This window comes from Bubalus bubalis, chromosome 24 (genome assembly GCF_019923935.1).
Source record: "Bubalus bubalis isolate 160015118507 breed Murrah chromosome 24, NDDB_SH_1, whole genome shotgun sequence".
In the NCBI taxonomy this organism is placed as follows: Eukaryota; Metazoa; Chordata; class Mammalia; order Artiodactyla; family Bovidae; genus Bubalus; species Bubalus bubalis.
The window spans coordinates 15,597,915-15,614,628 of NC_059180.1; the positions used below are offsets into that span (position 1 = coordinate 15,597,915).

Here is a 16,714-nt window from a genome sequence, read left to right on the forward strand (position 1 = left end):
CCCTTTTGAACCTCCCTCCCATCTCCCACCCCCATCCCTCCCCTCTAGATTGATACAGAGCCTCTGTTTGAGTTTCCTGAGCCATACAGCAAATTCCTGTTGGCAATATATTTTATATACGGTAGTGTAAGTTTCCATGTTACTCTTTCCATACATTTCACCCTCTCCTCCCCTTTCCGCATGTCCATAAGTCTATTTTCTACGTCTGTTTCTCCATTGCTGCCCTGTAAATAAATTCTTCAGTACCATTTTTCTAGATTCTCTATATATGTGTTAGAATATGATATTTATCTTTCTCTTTCTGACTCACTTCACTCTGTATAATAGGTTCTAGGTTCATCCACCTCATCAGAACTGACATGTGTTCCTTTTTGTGGCTGAGTAATATTCCATTGTGTATATGTACCACAACTTCTTTATCCATTCATCTGTCGATGGGCATCTAGGCTGCTTCCATGTTCTAGCTATTGTAAATAGGGCTGCAAGGAACAATGGGATACATGTTTCTCTTTCAGGGTATATGCCTTCAAGGGTGATACTTAACCACTGGACCACGAGGGAAGTCCAGAGTCTTGGTCTTTTATGTTATTATTAATACCAGTGCCTGACACTTTCAGTTCAGTCAGTTCAGTCGCTCAGTCGTGTCCGACTCTTTGCGACCCCATGAATCGCAGCACGCCAGGCCTCCCTGTCCATCACCAACTCCCGGAGTTCACTCAGACTCACGTCCATCGAGTCGGTGATGCCATCCAGCCATCTCATCCTCTGTCGTCCCCTTCTCCTCTTGCCCCCAATCCCTCCCCGCATCAGAGTCTTTTCCAATGAGTCAACTCTTCACATGAGGTGGCCAAAGTACTGGAGTTTCAGCTTTAGCATCAGTCCTTCCAAAGAAATCCCTGACACTTTGGAGACATTCAGATTGTACTTAGGTAACATTTTCCCCAACTTGAAGAGGTAGGTGTCATTATCCTCAAATTATACACAAGGAAAATGAGGTGTAAAAAGGTGACACGTTTCCCTAAGGACCAGAACTAGTGAGTGAACCCAGACCCTTCCAATTTCCAAGCCTAAAGTCTTTCCATGATGTCGCAATGCCTCTTCTCTGGCTAATTTCTGTTTAAAATGTCTAAATTCTATGGTGGGGATTTGCAGTATGAGACAGACAAGCTCTGAATGAAGTAAGATTGTGAGCTGATAATTGTTGAAACCAGGAGATGGATATTTGGGATTTCATTGAACTATTTTTTCTACTTTTGTATGTCCAAAATTTCCCTTAGTAAAAAACTAAAAACAAACTTACACACCAATTTTATACTCAGTCTCTTATGAAATACTTAAGAGACCAGGATAAAATTTAATATCAATCCTATTTCACACAGGATGGTTGTCAGCAAACTGAATTTGGATATTTTAGCAGTTATTTAAACTAATAACTTAAAAAAATTCTTTTGGGGATGGATGCTAATAATAAATGACCATGTATACCTGGAAAATAGTGACACTCCACCATGCCTGAATATTCCATAGGACTACATATTCTGTAGCCATTAAAAATAATCTGGGGATTTCTCTGGCAGTCCAGTGGTTAAGACTCTGAGCTTCCAATGCTGGGGGTAAGAGTTTGATTTCTGATTGATTGGGGAACTAAGATCCCACATGCTGCTCCGTGTGGCTTCCCCCCCCAAATCAATAAATCTGAAAGCTAGACTGCAGCATTGATATACAATATGTGAAAAGAGTATGGGGAAAACGGTAAGCATTTTACAGTGTAGTCATGTTAAAAATGCCTGTGGACGTGGATTAAGGACTCTAAGATAACATGCTGAAGGTATGGTTACTACTATGGTACAAAGAGGAAATGGTAGGACTGGGAGATCAAGGTGACCTGTGACCCTTGCTGGACAATGATGGAGCTGAGCCTGGCACCGGGGCTGCCTCCCGCTGAGGTCAGCTCATCCACCCCTCCCCTGCCCCAAGCAGCCTTGCTGGTTCCTTACCGGGAAGTGGAACCAGAACATAAAGCAGGACTTGACAGGGGTGACAGCTGTGTTCCCGCTGAGTTTGTGTTTCCCTCCTGGGAACAACCCCCGGCTTCGGGTCCGATGGCCGTCCAGCTGCAGAGTGTAAGTGAGGTTGGCAACCAGGTGCCCTGGGCAGGGTGGAAAGGCAAGAGGTGAGTGGTGGCGGATCCTGGGGCCAGGGGCTGGGATTGGGGGCCACCCGGAGGACAGCACTGACCTTGGAAGGTGGAGATGAGAGACTTGACCTGGAAACAGACGGTGAGGTTAACGCCTTCCTTCTTCTGGTTGCTGGTGGAATAGGAGCACTCGACTTCATGCACTGGGATCTCAGCTGGGGAGAAGGACACGCTTGTGATGATGTCCACCACAGGCCGGGAGCTGCAGGGCAGGAAACAACCAACACTCTCCCTTGGCTTCAGCTGCCACCCCCAATCAGACCTGGGGCTCCAGCAGAATCCAGAGGATTTCCCTTCCCTACTGCAGACCTCATTGTCACTGTCTCTTTGCAACAACAATAATAATGATCATTCATTAGGGCTCCCCATAATGATAATTCATCCTACCAGCTTTCCAACCTATTTTCCATACAGAAGAGTGAGTTTCTAAAGAAAGAAGTCACGGAAATCCCTGGTGCCTCAGTGGTTAGGGCGCCAAGCTTTCACTGCCAAGGGCCCAGGTTTGATCCCTGGTGGGGGAACTAAGATATTGTACTACTTTCAATGCCAATAATCTTGCAAGGATGCCCCATGATATTCAGAGTAAAAACCAAACTTTTCACTGTCTGTGTCATACCACCTGCCTCTCCAGTTTTACCACCTACCACACTGACCCTCTTTCAGTTCCTTATACACATCATAGGTTTTTTTTTCCAGTAATTTTTTAAATATCTTGGCCCAACTTATTTATTTATTTTTACATTGTGGCCTCAAGGCATGTGGGATCTTAGTCCCCCAACCAGGGATCAAACCTGTATCCCTTGAAGTGGAAGCTTGGATTCTTAACCACTGGACCACCAGAAAAGTCTTGACATGTTATTCTTTTGCCTGCCTTATAGCCTTGGCACCTCCTGGGCTTTCGACATAGATAGCTCCTATCCCAGATTTCTGCAAGCCTGGCTCTTTCTTATCTTTCAAGTCCCAGCTCCTCAAACAGGCCTTTCTTGGCCATCCAACCTATTGTAGTTCTCCCCTGCTATTCTGTCTCACAGAACCCTGTTCATGGCCCTAGTGGCACTTACCACAATTGTAGTTACCTATTTATTTTACATTTTTATTATACGTTCCCCCCCACCCCATACACCCTGCAGTCCATGCCTGTTTCAGTACTGAAGACAGTAGGTGCATCAAGTATTTAGCATGACGTCATTCACTAGGTGACATTACATGAGGCTTCCAGTGACTCTGAAACATGCGTCAGGCAGGAAATGCCATTACCATTTCAAAGATGACTAAAACCTTGAGGTCCTGAGAAGCTAAGTGACTGGGGTAAGATGACCCAAGAAGTCAATAACTGTCTTTGACTTGAACCCAAATTACCAGGTTCTAAAGCTATCTAATTTTCAAGAAAATTAGAGATACCAAGGGAACATTTCATGCAAAGCTGGGCTCGATAAAGGACAGAAATGGTATGGACCTAACAGAAGCAGAAGATAATAAGAAGAGGTGGGAAGAATACACAGAAGAACTGTACAAAAAAGATCTTCACAACCCAGATAATCACGATGGTGTGATCACTCACCTAGAGCCAGACATCCTGGAATGTGAAGTCAAGTGGGCCTTAGAAAGCATCACTATGAACAAAGCTAGTGGAGGTGATGGAATTCCAGTTGAGCGATGTCAAGTCCTGAAAGATGATGCTGTGAAAGTGCTGCACTCAATATGCCAGCAAATTTGGAAAACTCAGCAGTGGCCACAGGACTGGAAAAGGTCAATTTTCATTCCAATCCCAAAGAAAGGCAATGCCAAAGAATGCTCAAACTACCGCACAATTGCACTCATTTCACATGCTAGTAAAGTAATGCTCAAAATTCTCCAAGCCAGGCTTCAGCAATATGTGAACCGTGAACTTCCAGTTGTTCAAGCTGGTTTAAGAAAAGGCAGAGGAACCAGAGATCAAATTGCCAACATCCGCTGGATCATGGAGAAAGCAAGAGAGTTCCAGAAAAACATCTATTTCTGCTTTATTGACTATGCCAAAGCTTTTGACTGTGTGGATCACAATAAACTGTGGAAAATTCTGAAAGAGATGGGAATACCAGACCACCTGATCTGCCTCTTGAGAAATTTGTATGCAGGTCAGGAAGCAACAGTTAGAACTGGACAGGGAACAACAGACTGGTTCCAAATAGGAAAAGGAGTACGTCAAGGCTGTATATTGTCACCCTGCTTATTTAACTTATATGCAGAGTACATCATGAGAAATGCTGGACTGGAAGAAACACAAGCTGGAATCAAGATTGCCGGAAGAAATATCAATAACTTCAGATATGTAGATAACACCACCCTTATGGAAGAAAGTGAAGAGGAACTAAAAAGCCTCTTGATGAAAGTGAAAGAGGAGAGTGAAAAAGTTGGCTTAAAGCTCAACATTCAGAAAACGAAGATCATGGCATCCGGTCCCATCACTTTATGGGAAATAGATGGGGAAACAGTGGAAACAGTGTCAGACTTTATTTTTTTGGGCTCCAAAATCACTGCAGATGGTGACTGCAGCCATGAAATTAAAAGATGCTTACTCCTTGGAAGGAAAGTTATGACCAACCTAGATAGCATATTGAAAAGCAGAGACATTACTTTGCCAACAAAGGTCTGTCTAGTCAAGGCTATGGTTTTTCCTGTGGTCATGTATGGATGTGAGAGTTGGACTGTGAAGAAGGCTGAGTGCCAAAGAATTGATGCTTTTGAACTGTGGTGTTGGAGAAGACTCTTGAGAGTCCCTTGGACTGCAAAGAGATCCAACCAGTCCATTCTGAAGGAGATCAGCCCTGGGATTTCTTTGGAAGGAATGATGCTAAAGCTGAAACTCCAGTACTTTGGCCACCTCATGCGAAGAGTTGACTCATTGGAAAAGACTCTGATGCTGGGAGGGATTGGGGGCAGGAGGAGAAGGGGACGACAGAGGATGAGATGGCTGGATGGCATCACCGACTCGATGGACGTGAGTCTGAGTGAACTCCGGGAGTTGGTGATGGACAGGGAGGCCTGGCGTGCTGCGATTCATGGGGTCACAAAGAGTCGGACACGACTGAGCGACTGAACTGAACTGAACTGAAAGCCATCACATGCTTCAGTAGGAGGTTTCAGTGTCAGACAGTTGTTGTTGTTTAGCCGCTAAGTTGTGTCCAATTCTTTGAGACTCCATGGACTGCAGCCCACCAGGCTCCTCTTTCCATGGGATTTTCCAGGCAAGAATACTGGAGTGGGTTGCCATTTCCTTCTCCAGGGGATCTTCCCAACCCAGGGATCAAACCCACGTCTCCTGCATTGGCAAACGCATTCTTTACCACTGAGCCACCAGGGAAGCCGGTGTCAGAAAGACTTCAGTTCAAACCCCAATCTGTCACTGAACAGCACCTGTGTAATCTGGAGTAAGACACGAAGCCGGTATAGAAGGAGAGCCAGGTTCACAGGGTTGGGCTGAAGACCAAACGCGCTGATGGCGATAGCATTTAGCATGACGCCAACTACACCACAACTGCTCAAAAGATGAGAGCTGCAGCTATCCCCAGGTAGGACTCAGGAGGCCCATCTTACCTGAGCACGATCACCTGGCCCTCAGCCCCCACAGCCACATCCGCCAGGCCATCCCCGCCGAGGTCCTTCACCCCGTGGATGGAGCGTCCAAACCATTGAATTCCTGAGAACATCTGGGTCCCTTCTATCCGCTGAAGCCAAGAAAGAAATTCATGCAAGCTAGCGGAGAGGGTGGGCAGAAGGGTGGGAAGAGCTGGACTGGGGAGCAGGATAGGGGTTTGAAAGCTTCCAGGGGCCTGGGAATGGGTTTTGATTGGCAGATCAGGATCCTCACCTGACTGGGCCGGGGGCTCAGCCCCCCTTGTTGCCCATTGAAGATGTACACGGCCCCCTGCTCCTCCAGAGGGGCTCCCACAGCCACGTCTGTCAACTCATCCCCGTTGATGTCTGTCAGGGCAGCGATGGCAGCTCCAAATCGCCCAAGGGGGTAGCCGGTCTCCCCCTGCAGCTCTGAGACCATTTGGAACTCCAGCTGGGAAGGAGCAAGGCGACAGGTTCCACCTCAGTCACTCAGCAAGCTTTCACAGGGTAAGGCACTGGATCTGGAGTGTGTGTGCTCGCTTCAGTCCTGTCTGACTCTTTGCAAACCCATGGAACGTAGCCCACCAGGCTCCTTTGCCCATGGGATTCTCCGGGCATGAATACTGGAGTGGGGTGCCATTTCCTTCTCCACTGGACAGGAAGAACACTACAGAAATACGGGGTGTGGTCCTTTCCAGAACTGGAACAGTGCCGTCACACCAACCTGGGTTCAAGTTCCAGCTCCCCCTTTTTTATTTGGCAGAGGTCTAACTGCTGGACCACCATGAAACTCCCCACCCTTGCCGTCGGTGTGACTTTGTGCCTTTGGAAAGTTGCTCAAATTTGCTGAGCTGCGACATTTCCATTCATAAAGCTCAGAGTGTCCCAGAAAGTGATTATGAGACTCAAACGAGGTATCCTACATATAAAAAGTTTGGCACTGGGCCTGGCACACATTTCAGCCACCCCTGCATACTAGCTGTTGTTTGTCATTGTTCTAAAGGTCTGATTAACACCAGGTCAGACAGGATACTTGCAGAATAACTGAGACCTGAGAAAGCCTGGGAGTCTCTTTCTCGCACATTCTGTGCTTAGTGTTCTGGTCCCCACCTGTATTTTCTGGTAGATAAACACCCGGCCTCCTCTCTGCTCCCCATAGTACAGGGGGGCTGCAATCAGCAACAGCTCCGTCTCCCCATCTCTGTCCACGTCAACGCCACACAACTCGCCACCAAAATAAGAGCCAACCTGCAAGGAGAGGAAAATGTTTGAGGAAGAAATCCAGAGCCTTTCTCATCAGCTGCACCACATCCATCCTACTCCAAGCCCTCAAATAAAGGTGCAAGTCCTGGATCCTGAGACAAGCTGGGACCTGCGACACCTCGGGCTTCAGTGTGGCGATGCTTGCGCCTGCACACATCTCTTTGTATTTTATACAAAGAAACTGTGTGAGACTAAATATAACTTTGTATGTGCCTGCAGTTAGGTCAAATTCTGGACCAATGATACAAAGAGACCAAAAAACCTAACTGCGGCTTTTGAGGAGCCTGGAGCAAAAACAGGGGGTTGGGAGCAAAAGCAGGGTAATGCGCATGCCCCCTGCACCCAACACCACCTAAGGAGTGGGCAAACCACCTAAGTCAGCCCTCCAGCCTGACCCCTGGATGCATCCCTACCCTCACCTCATAGAAGGAGCAAGTCTGCCCTCTCTCAGGGAGCAAGCTGCAAGGGAACCTGTTGTTCTTGATCTGCCCTGCTGCATCAAGGACCCCAAAAAAGCCGCGCCTGAGTTTCTTGTCTGGCCTCTGATCAATTTCAATTGATGAAGGAGGCCAAGTAACAATCCAACTTAGAGCCCATATGAATTTAGACAAGCGGGGTTCTTTTTGTTTGTTTGTTTAGTTGTGGCCCATGGGCTTAGTTGCTCTACGGCATGTGGGATCTTCCCAGACCAGGGATCAAATCCGTGTCCCCCCGCATTGACAGACGGATTCTAATCCACTGTACCACCAAAGAGTCCAAATTGGGTTCTTAAACTGGCAAGAAAGTGAAACTGTTATTCGCTCAGTTGTGTCCAACTCTTTGCCACCCCATGAACTGTAGTCTGCCAGGCTCTGCTGTCCTGGGATTTCCTAGGCAAGGATACTGGAGTGGGTAGCCATTACCTTCTCCAAGGGATCTTCCCGAGTCAGGGATCGAACCTGGGTCTCCTGCATTGCAGGCAGATCCTTCACCATCTGGGCCACCAGTTCAGTTCAGTTGCTCAATCATGTCCGACTCTGCCACCCCATGGATTGCAGCATGCCAGGCTTCCCTGTCCATCACCAACTCCAGGAGCTCACTCAGACTCATGTCCATTGAGTTGGTGATGCCATCCAACCATCTCATCCTCTGTCGTCCCTTTCTCCTCCTGCCTTCAATCTTTCCCAGCATCACGGTCTTTTCCAATGAATCAGTTCTTCGCATCAGGTGGCCAAAGTATTGGAGTTTCACCTTCAGCATCAGTCCTTCCAATGAATATTGAGGATTGATTTCCTTTAGGATGGACTGGTTGGATCTCCTTGTGGTCCAAGGGACTTTCAAGAGTTCTCCAACACCACAGTTCAAAAGCATCAATGTTTCGGTGCTCAGCTTTCTTTATAGTCCAACTCTCACATCCATACATGACTACTGGAAAAACCATAGCTTAGACTAGATGGACCTTTGTTGGCAAAGTAATGTCTCTGCTTTTTAATATGCTGTCTAGTTTGGTCATAGATTTTCTTCCAAGGAGCAAGTGTCTTTTAATTTCATGGCTGAAGTCACCATCTGCAGTGATTTTGGAGCTCCCATACCCCCCAAAAAAAGTCTCTTGATGTTTTCATTGTTTCCCCATCTATTTGCCATGAAGTGATGGGACTAGATGATCAGCCACCGGGGAAGCGCCTAAATTGGCAAGAGGGGATGACAAAACACCCCAGAGGCTTTGTGGGGAACAAATGTGACAGTGGTTGGCACAGGGCCAGCACACAGCAGGTGAATGAGTGTTCGGAAGACAACAGAGAGCATAATTAGTATCACACCAGCCCCTTATCGACTGAGGCCACTGCAGCCATGCTCACCTGGATCCCATCTATTTTCTGCATCTGGCTCCAGGGTCCTCCTCTCTTTGGCTGTTGGAACAGCAGCACCCGCCCGACATGCTGGTATCTGGGGGCTCCAGTGGCCAGCAATGACATGGTCCCTCGGGAGGGCAGCCAGGTCACCGTGTAACCTGAGGAGAGAGAGAGGGAGGGGCTTGGAGTCAGGAACACAAGGGCTGCTGAAAGAAGTAAACCCCAGGGGAAAAGGTGGTGGCGATCCTGGGAAGCTGGGTTAGCAGGAAAGATGCACTGAAATCATCAGAAGACCTTCTCCTGAGAAGAGCAGCCATGTGCTCCGAGGAGTACAAATCCTGGCTGCTGCTGCTGCTGCTAAGTTGCTTCAGTCATGTCCGACTCTGTGCGACCCCACAGACGGCAGCCCACCAGGCTCCCCCATCCCTGGGATTCTCCAGGCAAGAACACTGGAGTGGGTTGCCATTTCCTTCTCCAATGCATGAAAGTGAAAAGTGAAAATGAAGTTGCTCAGTCCTGTCCGACTCTTCATGACCCCATGGACTGCAGCCCACCAGGCTCCTCCGTCCATGGGGTTTTCCAGGCAAGAGTCCTGGAGTGGGGTGCCATTGCCTTCTCCGACAAATCCTGGCGCCATGGTCCAAAACTGTAGTTCTCAAACCGTGGATAACACACACGCGCAGACAAAGCAGCCGCATGCTACAGGGTAAACATCTTCCCGAGATTCAGTTCACCTGAGGGTTTGTAAAGGAGACTACCTTCTTTTTAAAGAATGAAATAAAATGGGATTATATTAATAAGAAGAAGGCAAAGTTTGCACGAAGATTAAAAACCGGGCAAGAGAGGCCTCAAGACTGCCAGCCTGCCCTATGGATTTCAGACTTGGCAGCTCTCACACCACATGACCCAATTTCTTTTTTTTTTAAGAAAAAAATATTTATATTTGGCTGAGCTGGGTCTCAGTTGCAGCAAGTGGGGGCCACTCTCCTGTTGTGGTGCAAGGGTTTCTCACTGTGGTAGCTTCTCTGTTTCAGGCACAGGCTCTAGAATGTGGGCTTCGTTTGTTGTGGTGCACCGGCTTAGCTGCCCCACAGCATGTGGAGTCTTCCCGAACCTGGGCTAGAACCTGTGTTCACTGCACTGGCTGGCAGATTCTTAACCAGTGGACCACCAGGGAAGGCTCCAGTTTCTTAAAACCAATCTCTTTATAGATAGATAGATAAGAAAAGAGACAAAAATAATTATGTATCTTTATAAAGATACAGTGGAGAAGGTGATGGCACCCCACTCCAGCACTCTTGCCTAGAAAACCCATGGACAGAGGAGCCTGGTGGGCTGCAGTCCATGGGGTCGCTAAGAGTCGGACACGACTGAGCAACTTCCCTTTCACTTTTCACTTCCCTGCATTGGAGAAGGAAATGGCAACCCACTCCGGTGTTCTTGCCTGGAGAATCCCAGGGATGGGGGAGCCTGGTGGGCTGCCATCTATGGGGTCGCACAGAGTCGGACACGACTGAAGCAACTTAGCAGTAGCAGCATAAAGATACAGATCTAGATATATCCTGTTGGATTTGTTTCTCTGGAGAATGCTGACTGATAAAATAATATGCATTTGTGTATATTACTGTTTACATATATATGTGTATATACGTGCTGCTGCTGCTGCTAAGTCGCTTCAGTCGTGTCCGACTCTGTGCGACCCCATAGATGGCAGCCCACCAGGCTTCCCTGTCCCTGGGATTCTCTAGGCAAGAACACTGGAGTGGGTTGCCATTTCCTTCTCCAATGCATGAAAGTGAAAAGTGAAAGGGAAGTCGCTCAATCGTGTCTGACTCTAGCGACCCCATGGACTGCAGCCCACCAGGCTCCTCCGTCCATGGGATTTTCTAGGCAAAAGTACTGGAGAGAGATAAATCAAAAGTGGCCAATGTTGAGTGAAGTTGCTCAGTCGTGTCCGACTCTTTGTGACCCCGTGGACTGTAGCCCACCAGGCTCCTCCATCCATGGGACTCTCCAGGCAAGAATACTGGAGTGGGTTGCCATTTCTGATAAATTAAGGTGAAAAGTATATGGGTGTTCACTGTACTGTTAACTTTTCTCAAAAGTTTGAAAATTTTTTCATAAAAATTTAATAGAAAAGATTATACAAATCAATCAGCCTGGAGACGTAGCCTAATAAAAATACTGAAATGTAAACATAAAGAGTTGGAGTGACAGAGAATGAGACGGTTGGATGGCATCACTGATTCAAAGGACATGAGTCTGAGCAAACTCTGGGAGATGGTGAAGGCCAGGGAAGCTTGGCATGCTGCAGTCCATGGGGTCCTAAAGAGTCAGACACAACTGAGCGACTGAATGACAAACACAAAGAATAGTGATTGTACAGCTCAGAGAATATAGCCAATATTTCATAATAACCATAAATGGAGCATAATCTATAAAAATTTGAATCACCATCTTGTATACCTGAAACTAATATATTATTGTAAGTCAACCATACCTCAAGGAAAAAAAAAAAGCAGGTGACATGAAAATATTTCCTGCTCCAAAGTATCACAGAGGTTATCTTCATACCTCACAGCTTTTGTGGCGAGGTTTCCTGCCCTCTGTTCCTACTGACAAAATGCTGGAGCAAGTGCTGCAGGAAATTAGATCAGGGATTGTGTGAGAGCCAAGAGCCAGCTTATAGGAATGCTCTGAAGATGGCTCACTAACTCAACTTGACCTTCTTTGCTTATTTTTTTAAATTAATTTGTGTTGGAGTATAGTTGATTTACAATGTTGTGTTAGTTTCACGTATATAGCAAACTGATTCATATACAAATATCCACTCTTTTTTAGATTCTTTTCCCATAGAGGCCATTACAGAGTATCCAGTAGAGTTCCCTGGGCTATATACAGTATGTACTTTTATTTTATATATAGTAATGTGCATATGTCATTCCCGATCTCTCAGTTTATCTCTTCCCTGCATGACCTTCTTTGCTTAGAGCAGTTCAAAGTGAGTGAGACAAAGAGATGTCTGAGATTCTATAGCCCAGGAGAGGAACGGTGAAGAGGCCAAACCACTCTCCTGGTTTCTTCATGTATGTTCCTGAAGCACAGGGATTAAGAACTTGATCTCTGAAATTAGAGAGACTAGGTTTTAACGCAAGTGTGACTTCTTCCTGGCTGTATAATCTTGAGTAAATTACTTCCTTTTTTCTGAGCCTCAGTTTTCTTATTAAAAAAAAAAATGAGACAGTACCAATCTTACAGGGTTGTTTTGAAGATTAAATAAGATCGTGGATGTAAGATGCTTGGCACCATGCTAGTGAAACATAAACTAAGATCTGAAGGACAGTAACATAGCAGGCAATCAAGAATATATTTACTTCTACATATATATAAACACACACACACAGACATCTATGTGTGTGTGTGGGGGTGTGTGTGTATTGTGGGGTGGGTGCCTAACTACAGATTCAACTTTGGCATTATTTCTTCTTATTTAGGGAGCCACCTTGCCAACTATTTTACAGTAGAGTTGTCCTTAGATATCCGTAGTGGATTGGTTCTAGGACTTGCTCCAATACCAAAATTCACAGATGCTCAAAGTCCTACAATTGGCCCTCGATATCCCCGACTTTCAAATCTGTGGCTTCAACCAATCTTGGATCATAAACATGGAACCCGCAGCTGCAGAGAGCCAGCTGGATACTGAAGCACAAAAAACCTCTTTGAAGGCAGCAGTGTAGATGCTGTAGGGTTAGTGAAGTGGTTACCAGCCATAGACCCTGGGTTCTACCTACTAGCTCTGTGACCCTGGACAAGTTATTTAAAGTCCTCTGGGCTTGGGACTTTCCTGGTGGTCCAGTGGTTAAGAATCTGCCTTTCAGTGCAGAGGATGTGGGTTCAACTCCTGGTCGGGGAACTAAGGTGCAACTCCACCCATTTGCTGCAGCTAGTGAGCTTACGTGCTCTAGAGCCCAGGCACCACAGTTCGAGAAAGCCCTCGTGCTGTTGAAGACTCAGCGCAGCCAAAATAAAGAAATAAATAGTCTTCTGGGCTCAGTTTCTTCATCTATAAAATAGAGATGATAAAAATACCTACTTACAGGGTTGCTGGGAAGATAAAATGAGGTCAAAGAAGTTAATAGGTGTCATGCACTCAGAACAGTGCCTGGTGCATAATACTTGCACAAAAAAAAAAGAATGTGTGCGTGCTAAGTCACTTCAGTCATGTCTGACTCTTTGCAACCCCGTGGACTGTAGCCCACCAGGTTTCTCTGTCCATGGGATTCTCCAGGCAAGAATATGGGAGTGGGTTGCCATGCCTGCCTCCAGGAGATCTTCCTGAACCAGGGATCAAACCAGCATCTCCTGTAGCTCCTGCATTGCAAGCAGATTCTTTACCACTGAGCCACTGGGGAAGCCTTCACAAAAAAAGAATACTTGTCCCAAATACTTGTCAAAAAAAGAAAAGGAAAAAAACCACTTGGGGCAGTCCCCCTTAGAAGGGTAGATGCATGATGAATAGCACCAATTTTCCAGAGGAAACTATTTAACAAGATCTTTGTGTTCTGAGAGTTGAATAATAGTCTTTGTGCACTGAGCCCACCCCTAGGCAAGGGTCACAGGTGAGGAAGGGAGGAAGGTGTTGGTTCTAGATCTATGAGGAGGTCATCTATCTGAAGCACTCTATTGCTTCTATCTGAAGCTATCTATCAAAAGCAGTCCTATTGCAGGGCTCTTGAAGTCAGTTTATGCCTTGAGACTGGTTGAACATGAACTAGAAGGGCTATAACCCTGAGTGAAGGACAAGATCCCTCTATTCCTGAGACTGGCATCACCTTGGATGAACAGCATCCCCAGGACTGTGCAGGACAAGACATCACGAGGCAGAAAGAAGCAATAACAGTTGTGAGTTGACCAAACGCATTTCCTCTGTGCTTGGCATGTGGTGAATTCTTGAGACTGAATCAATCCTGGAGTTCCTGGACAATCCTAGAAGAAGAAACCTTGCAGAGGAGGGGCTGGTCCTCCTATTAATGAGGTAGATTTTTTTAAACTGTACTCAGGGACTCTCCTGGTGGTCCAGTGGTTAAGAATCCACCTGCCAATGCAGGCAATGTGGGTTTGATCCCTGGTCAGAGAAGATCCTACGTACCATGGGGCAGCTAAGCCTGTGCACCACAACTACTGAGCCTGAGTGCTCTAGAGCCCATGCTCTGCAACAAGAGAAGCCACCACAGTAAAATGTACTCAGGATTTAATGCATCAGTTCAGCTCAGTTCAGTTGCTCAGTCGTGTCCGACTCTTTGCGACCCCATGAATCGCAGCACGCCAGGCCTCCCTGTCCATCACCAACTCCCGGAGTTCACTCAGACTCACGTCCATTGAGTCAGTGATGCCATCCAGCCATCTCATCCTCTGTTGTCCCCTTCTCCTCCTGCCCCCAATCCCTCCCAGCATCAGGGTCTTTTCCAATGAGTCAACTCTTCGCATGAGGTGGCCAAAGTACTGGAGTTTCAGCTTTAGCATCATTCCTTCCAAAGAAATCCCAGGGCTGATCTCCTTCAGAATGGACTGGTTGGATCTCCTTGCAGTCCAAGGGACTCTCAAGAGTCTTCTCCAACACCACAGTTCAAAAGCATCAATTCTTCGGTGCTCAGCTTTCTTCACAGTCCAACTCTCACATCCATACATGACCACTGGAAAACCATAGCCTTGACTAGACGGACCTTTGTTGGCAAAGTAATGTCTCTGCTTTTGAATATGCTATCGAGGTTGGTCATAACTTTCCTTCCAAGGAGTAAAGCATCTTTTAATTTCATAGGTATGACTAAATGACAACACAGAGAGGTTGGGCTTCCCCGGTGGCTCAGAAGGTGAAGAATCTGCCTGCAATTCAGGAGACTTAGGTTTGATCCCTGGGTCAGGAAGATCCCCTATAGGAGGAAATGGCAACCCACTCCAGTATTCTTTCCTGGAGAATTCCGTGGACAGAGAGCCTAGCAGGCTATAGTCCATGGGGTCGCAGAGTCATACACTACTGAGTGACTAACATACACACACACACACACACACACACACACACACAAGACTGGGCGGTTTAAATAACATTGGTAGGCTCTGAGCTATAGGGATGGTCTTCAGTTGTCTAGTACCTGGGCCAGGGATGATTTAGGTCAGGGCAGATACTAGCCCGGTGCATGAAAGTTAGATAAAGGACTGATCAGGGAGCAGGCTCTGGATTGGCTGGTTGGCCTGTGGAAGTCCTCCTCCCAGGCAAGCAGTTTATTCTACCTGTAGAAATTAACTAGCCCTGGGAGGAGCCAGTCTCTCCAGGACTAGTGAGGCCATAAGATGTCAAAGCATCATAAGACACAGAAAATAAAAATGTGATTAATACCTAGGTGAGAGGTTATTAAGGAAAAAATAAAGACTGTTAGGACCATATTTGGGGCTTCCCTGGTAGTTCAGGGGTAAAGGATCAGCCTGCCCATGCAGGAGACTCAGATCCCATCTCTAGGTCAGGAAGATCCCCGGAGGAGGAAGTGGCAAACCACTTTGGTATTCTTGTCTGAAAAATCCCATGAACAGAGCAGCTTGATGGGCTACAGTCCATGGGGTCAAAGAGTCAGACATGATGAGCATGACTATTCGAGACCCCATGGACTGCAGCGTACCAGGCTCCTCCATCTATGGGATTTTCCAGGCAAGAGTACTGGAGTGGGGTGCTATTGCCTTCTCCGACACACACTCAAGGGGCTGTTAAAGAAAAAGGAAGACTATTATGATCATGTTTATTTTATTTTATTTTTTTTTATGACCATGTTTAAACTGAACTTCTTCATACTGTTGCTTCATTGCTTTCATTATGATTTTGAAAGTCAACGTGAGTGAGTTTCTGGTTCCCCAAACCTGAAAGAATGCAGCAAAAAAAAAAGAAATACTTACCCAAATATCCTGCCCTCGATTCTACTGTCAGTGGTTCATTGCCAACAAATGTACTGCTCTGCAGGTCTGCCTTCAGGTCGAGAAAGCCCCCAGCCCAGTCCTTGGCTCCAACGGCCCCCACAACGCCATGGCCCTGCCAAGAGCGGGAGACGAGTGGGATCAGCTTCATTCTCACCACTTTGCTCTGCCGGCTGCCTCAGGCCCGTCACTCACCTCGCTGAGGTCCGCGCTGATCCCGCTGGAGGACAGCTCCATGTTGAAGGATGTCAGGTCCTGTTTGCTTGTGCCTGAGGGATGGAGTAGGGAGAATGGGCTGAATCTCAAGGAGCAGTGATGCTCATGAAAGGACTGAGAAAAAATCACACAGCGTCTGCCCATAGGCAAGGTAGAAAGAGCATGAACTTTTTGGGGGGCTGTATCACTCACACAGTTTATGGGATTTTAGTTCCCCTACCAGGGATCAACCCTGGGCCCCTAGCAGGGAGGGCACCAAGTCCTAAACACTGGACCACCAGGGAATTCCCAAGAGCATGGATTTTAGAGTCAGACAGGGAAACCACTTATGCCCTGAGTGTCCCCTGAGTCTCCATGGGACCCAAATGTGGATATTCTGTTATCCAACTCAGCACATCTAAGAGGCAGCTCTTGATTTCTGTTTCTTCTCAGGCTTCTCCTCTTCAATGAATGCCACTCCCATCCACCCAGTGACTCATGCTAAAAGCCAGGAATCAACCTTGATTCTTCCCTTTTCCTTCCGTTCTGTTTAATTTCTTTTTGACTGTACCTCAAGGCACGTGGGATCTTAATTCACTGACCAGGCATCGAACCCACATCCCCTGCAGTGGAAGCACAGAACCCTCACTACTGGACTGCCAGGGAAGCC

At 46.9% G+C, this 16,714-nt stretch overlaps 1 protein-coding gene across 4 annotated transcripts in view; it reads right to left on the reverse strand.

Moving 5' to 3' along the window:
* Positions 1-16,714, reverse strand: part of ITGAL (integrin subunit alpha L) — a 48,402-nt gene that overhangs the window by 14,788 nt on the left and 16,900 nt on the right. For all 4 annotated transcript variants that reach the window (XM_025275590.2, XM_044935679.2, XM_044935678.1 and 1 more), the window contains 8 exons: positions 16,045-16,118; positions 15,832-15,964; positions 8,896-9,047; positions 6,905-7,042; positions 6,048-6,245; positions 5,774-5,904; positions 2,239-2,399; positions 1,998-2,149 (listed from right to left, as the gene is read on the reverse strand). In XM_025275590.2, the coding sequence (XP_025131375.2) occupies positions 1,998-2,149; positions 2,239-2,399; positions 5,774-5,904; positions 6,048-6,245; positions 6,905-7,042; positions 8,896-9,047; positions 15,832-15,964; positions 16,045-16,118 (1,139 nt within the window). The remainder of the gene's footprint in view (positions 1-1,997; positions 2,150-2,238; positions 2,400-5,773; positions 5,905-6,047; positions 6,246-6,904; positions 7,043-8,895; positions 9,048-15,831; positions 15,965-16,044; positions 16,119-16,714) is intronic.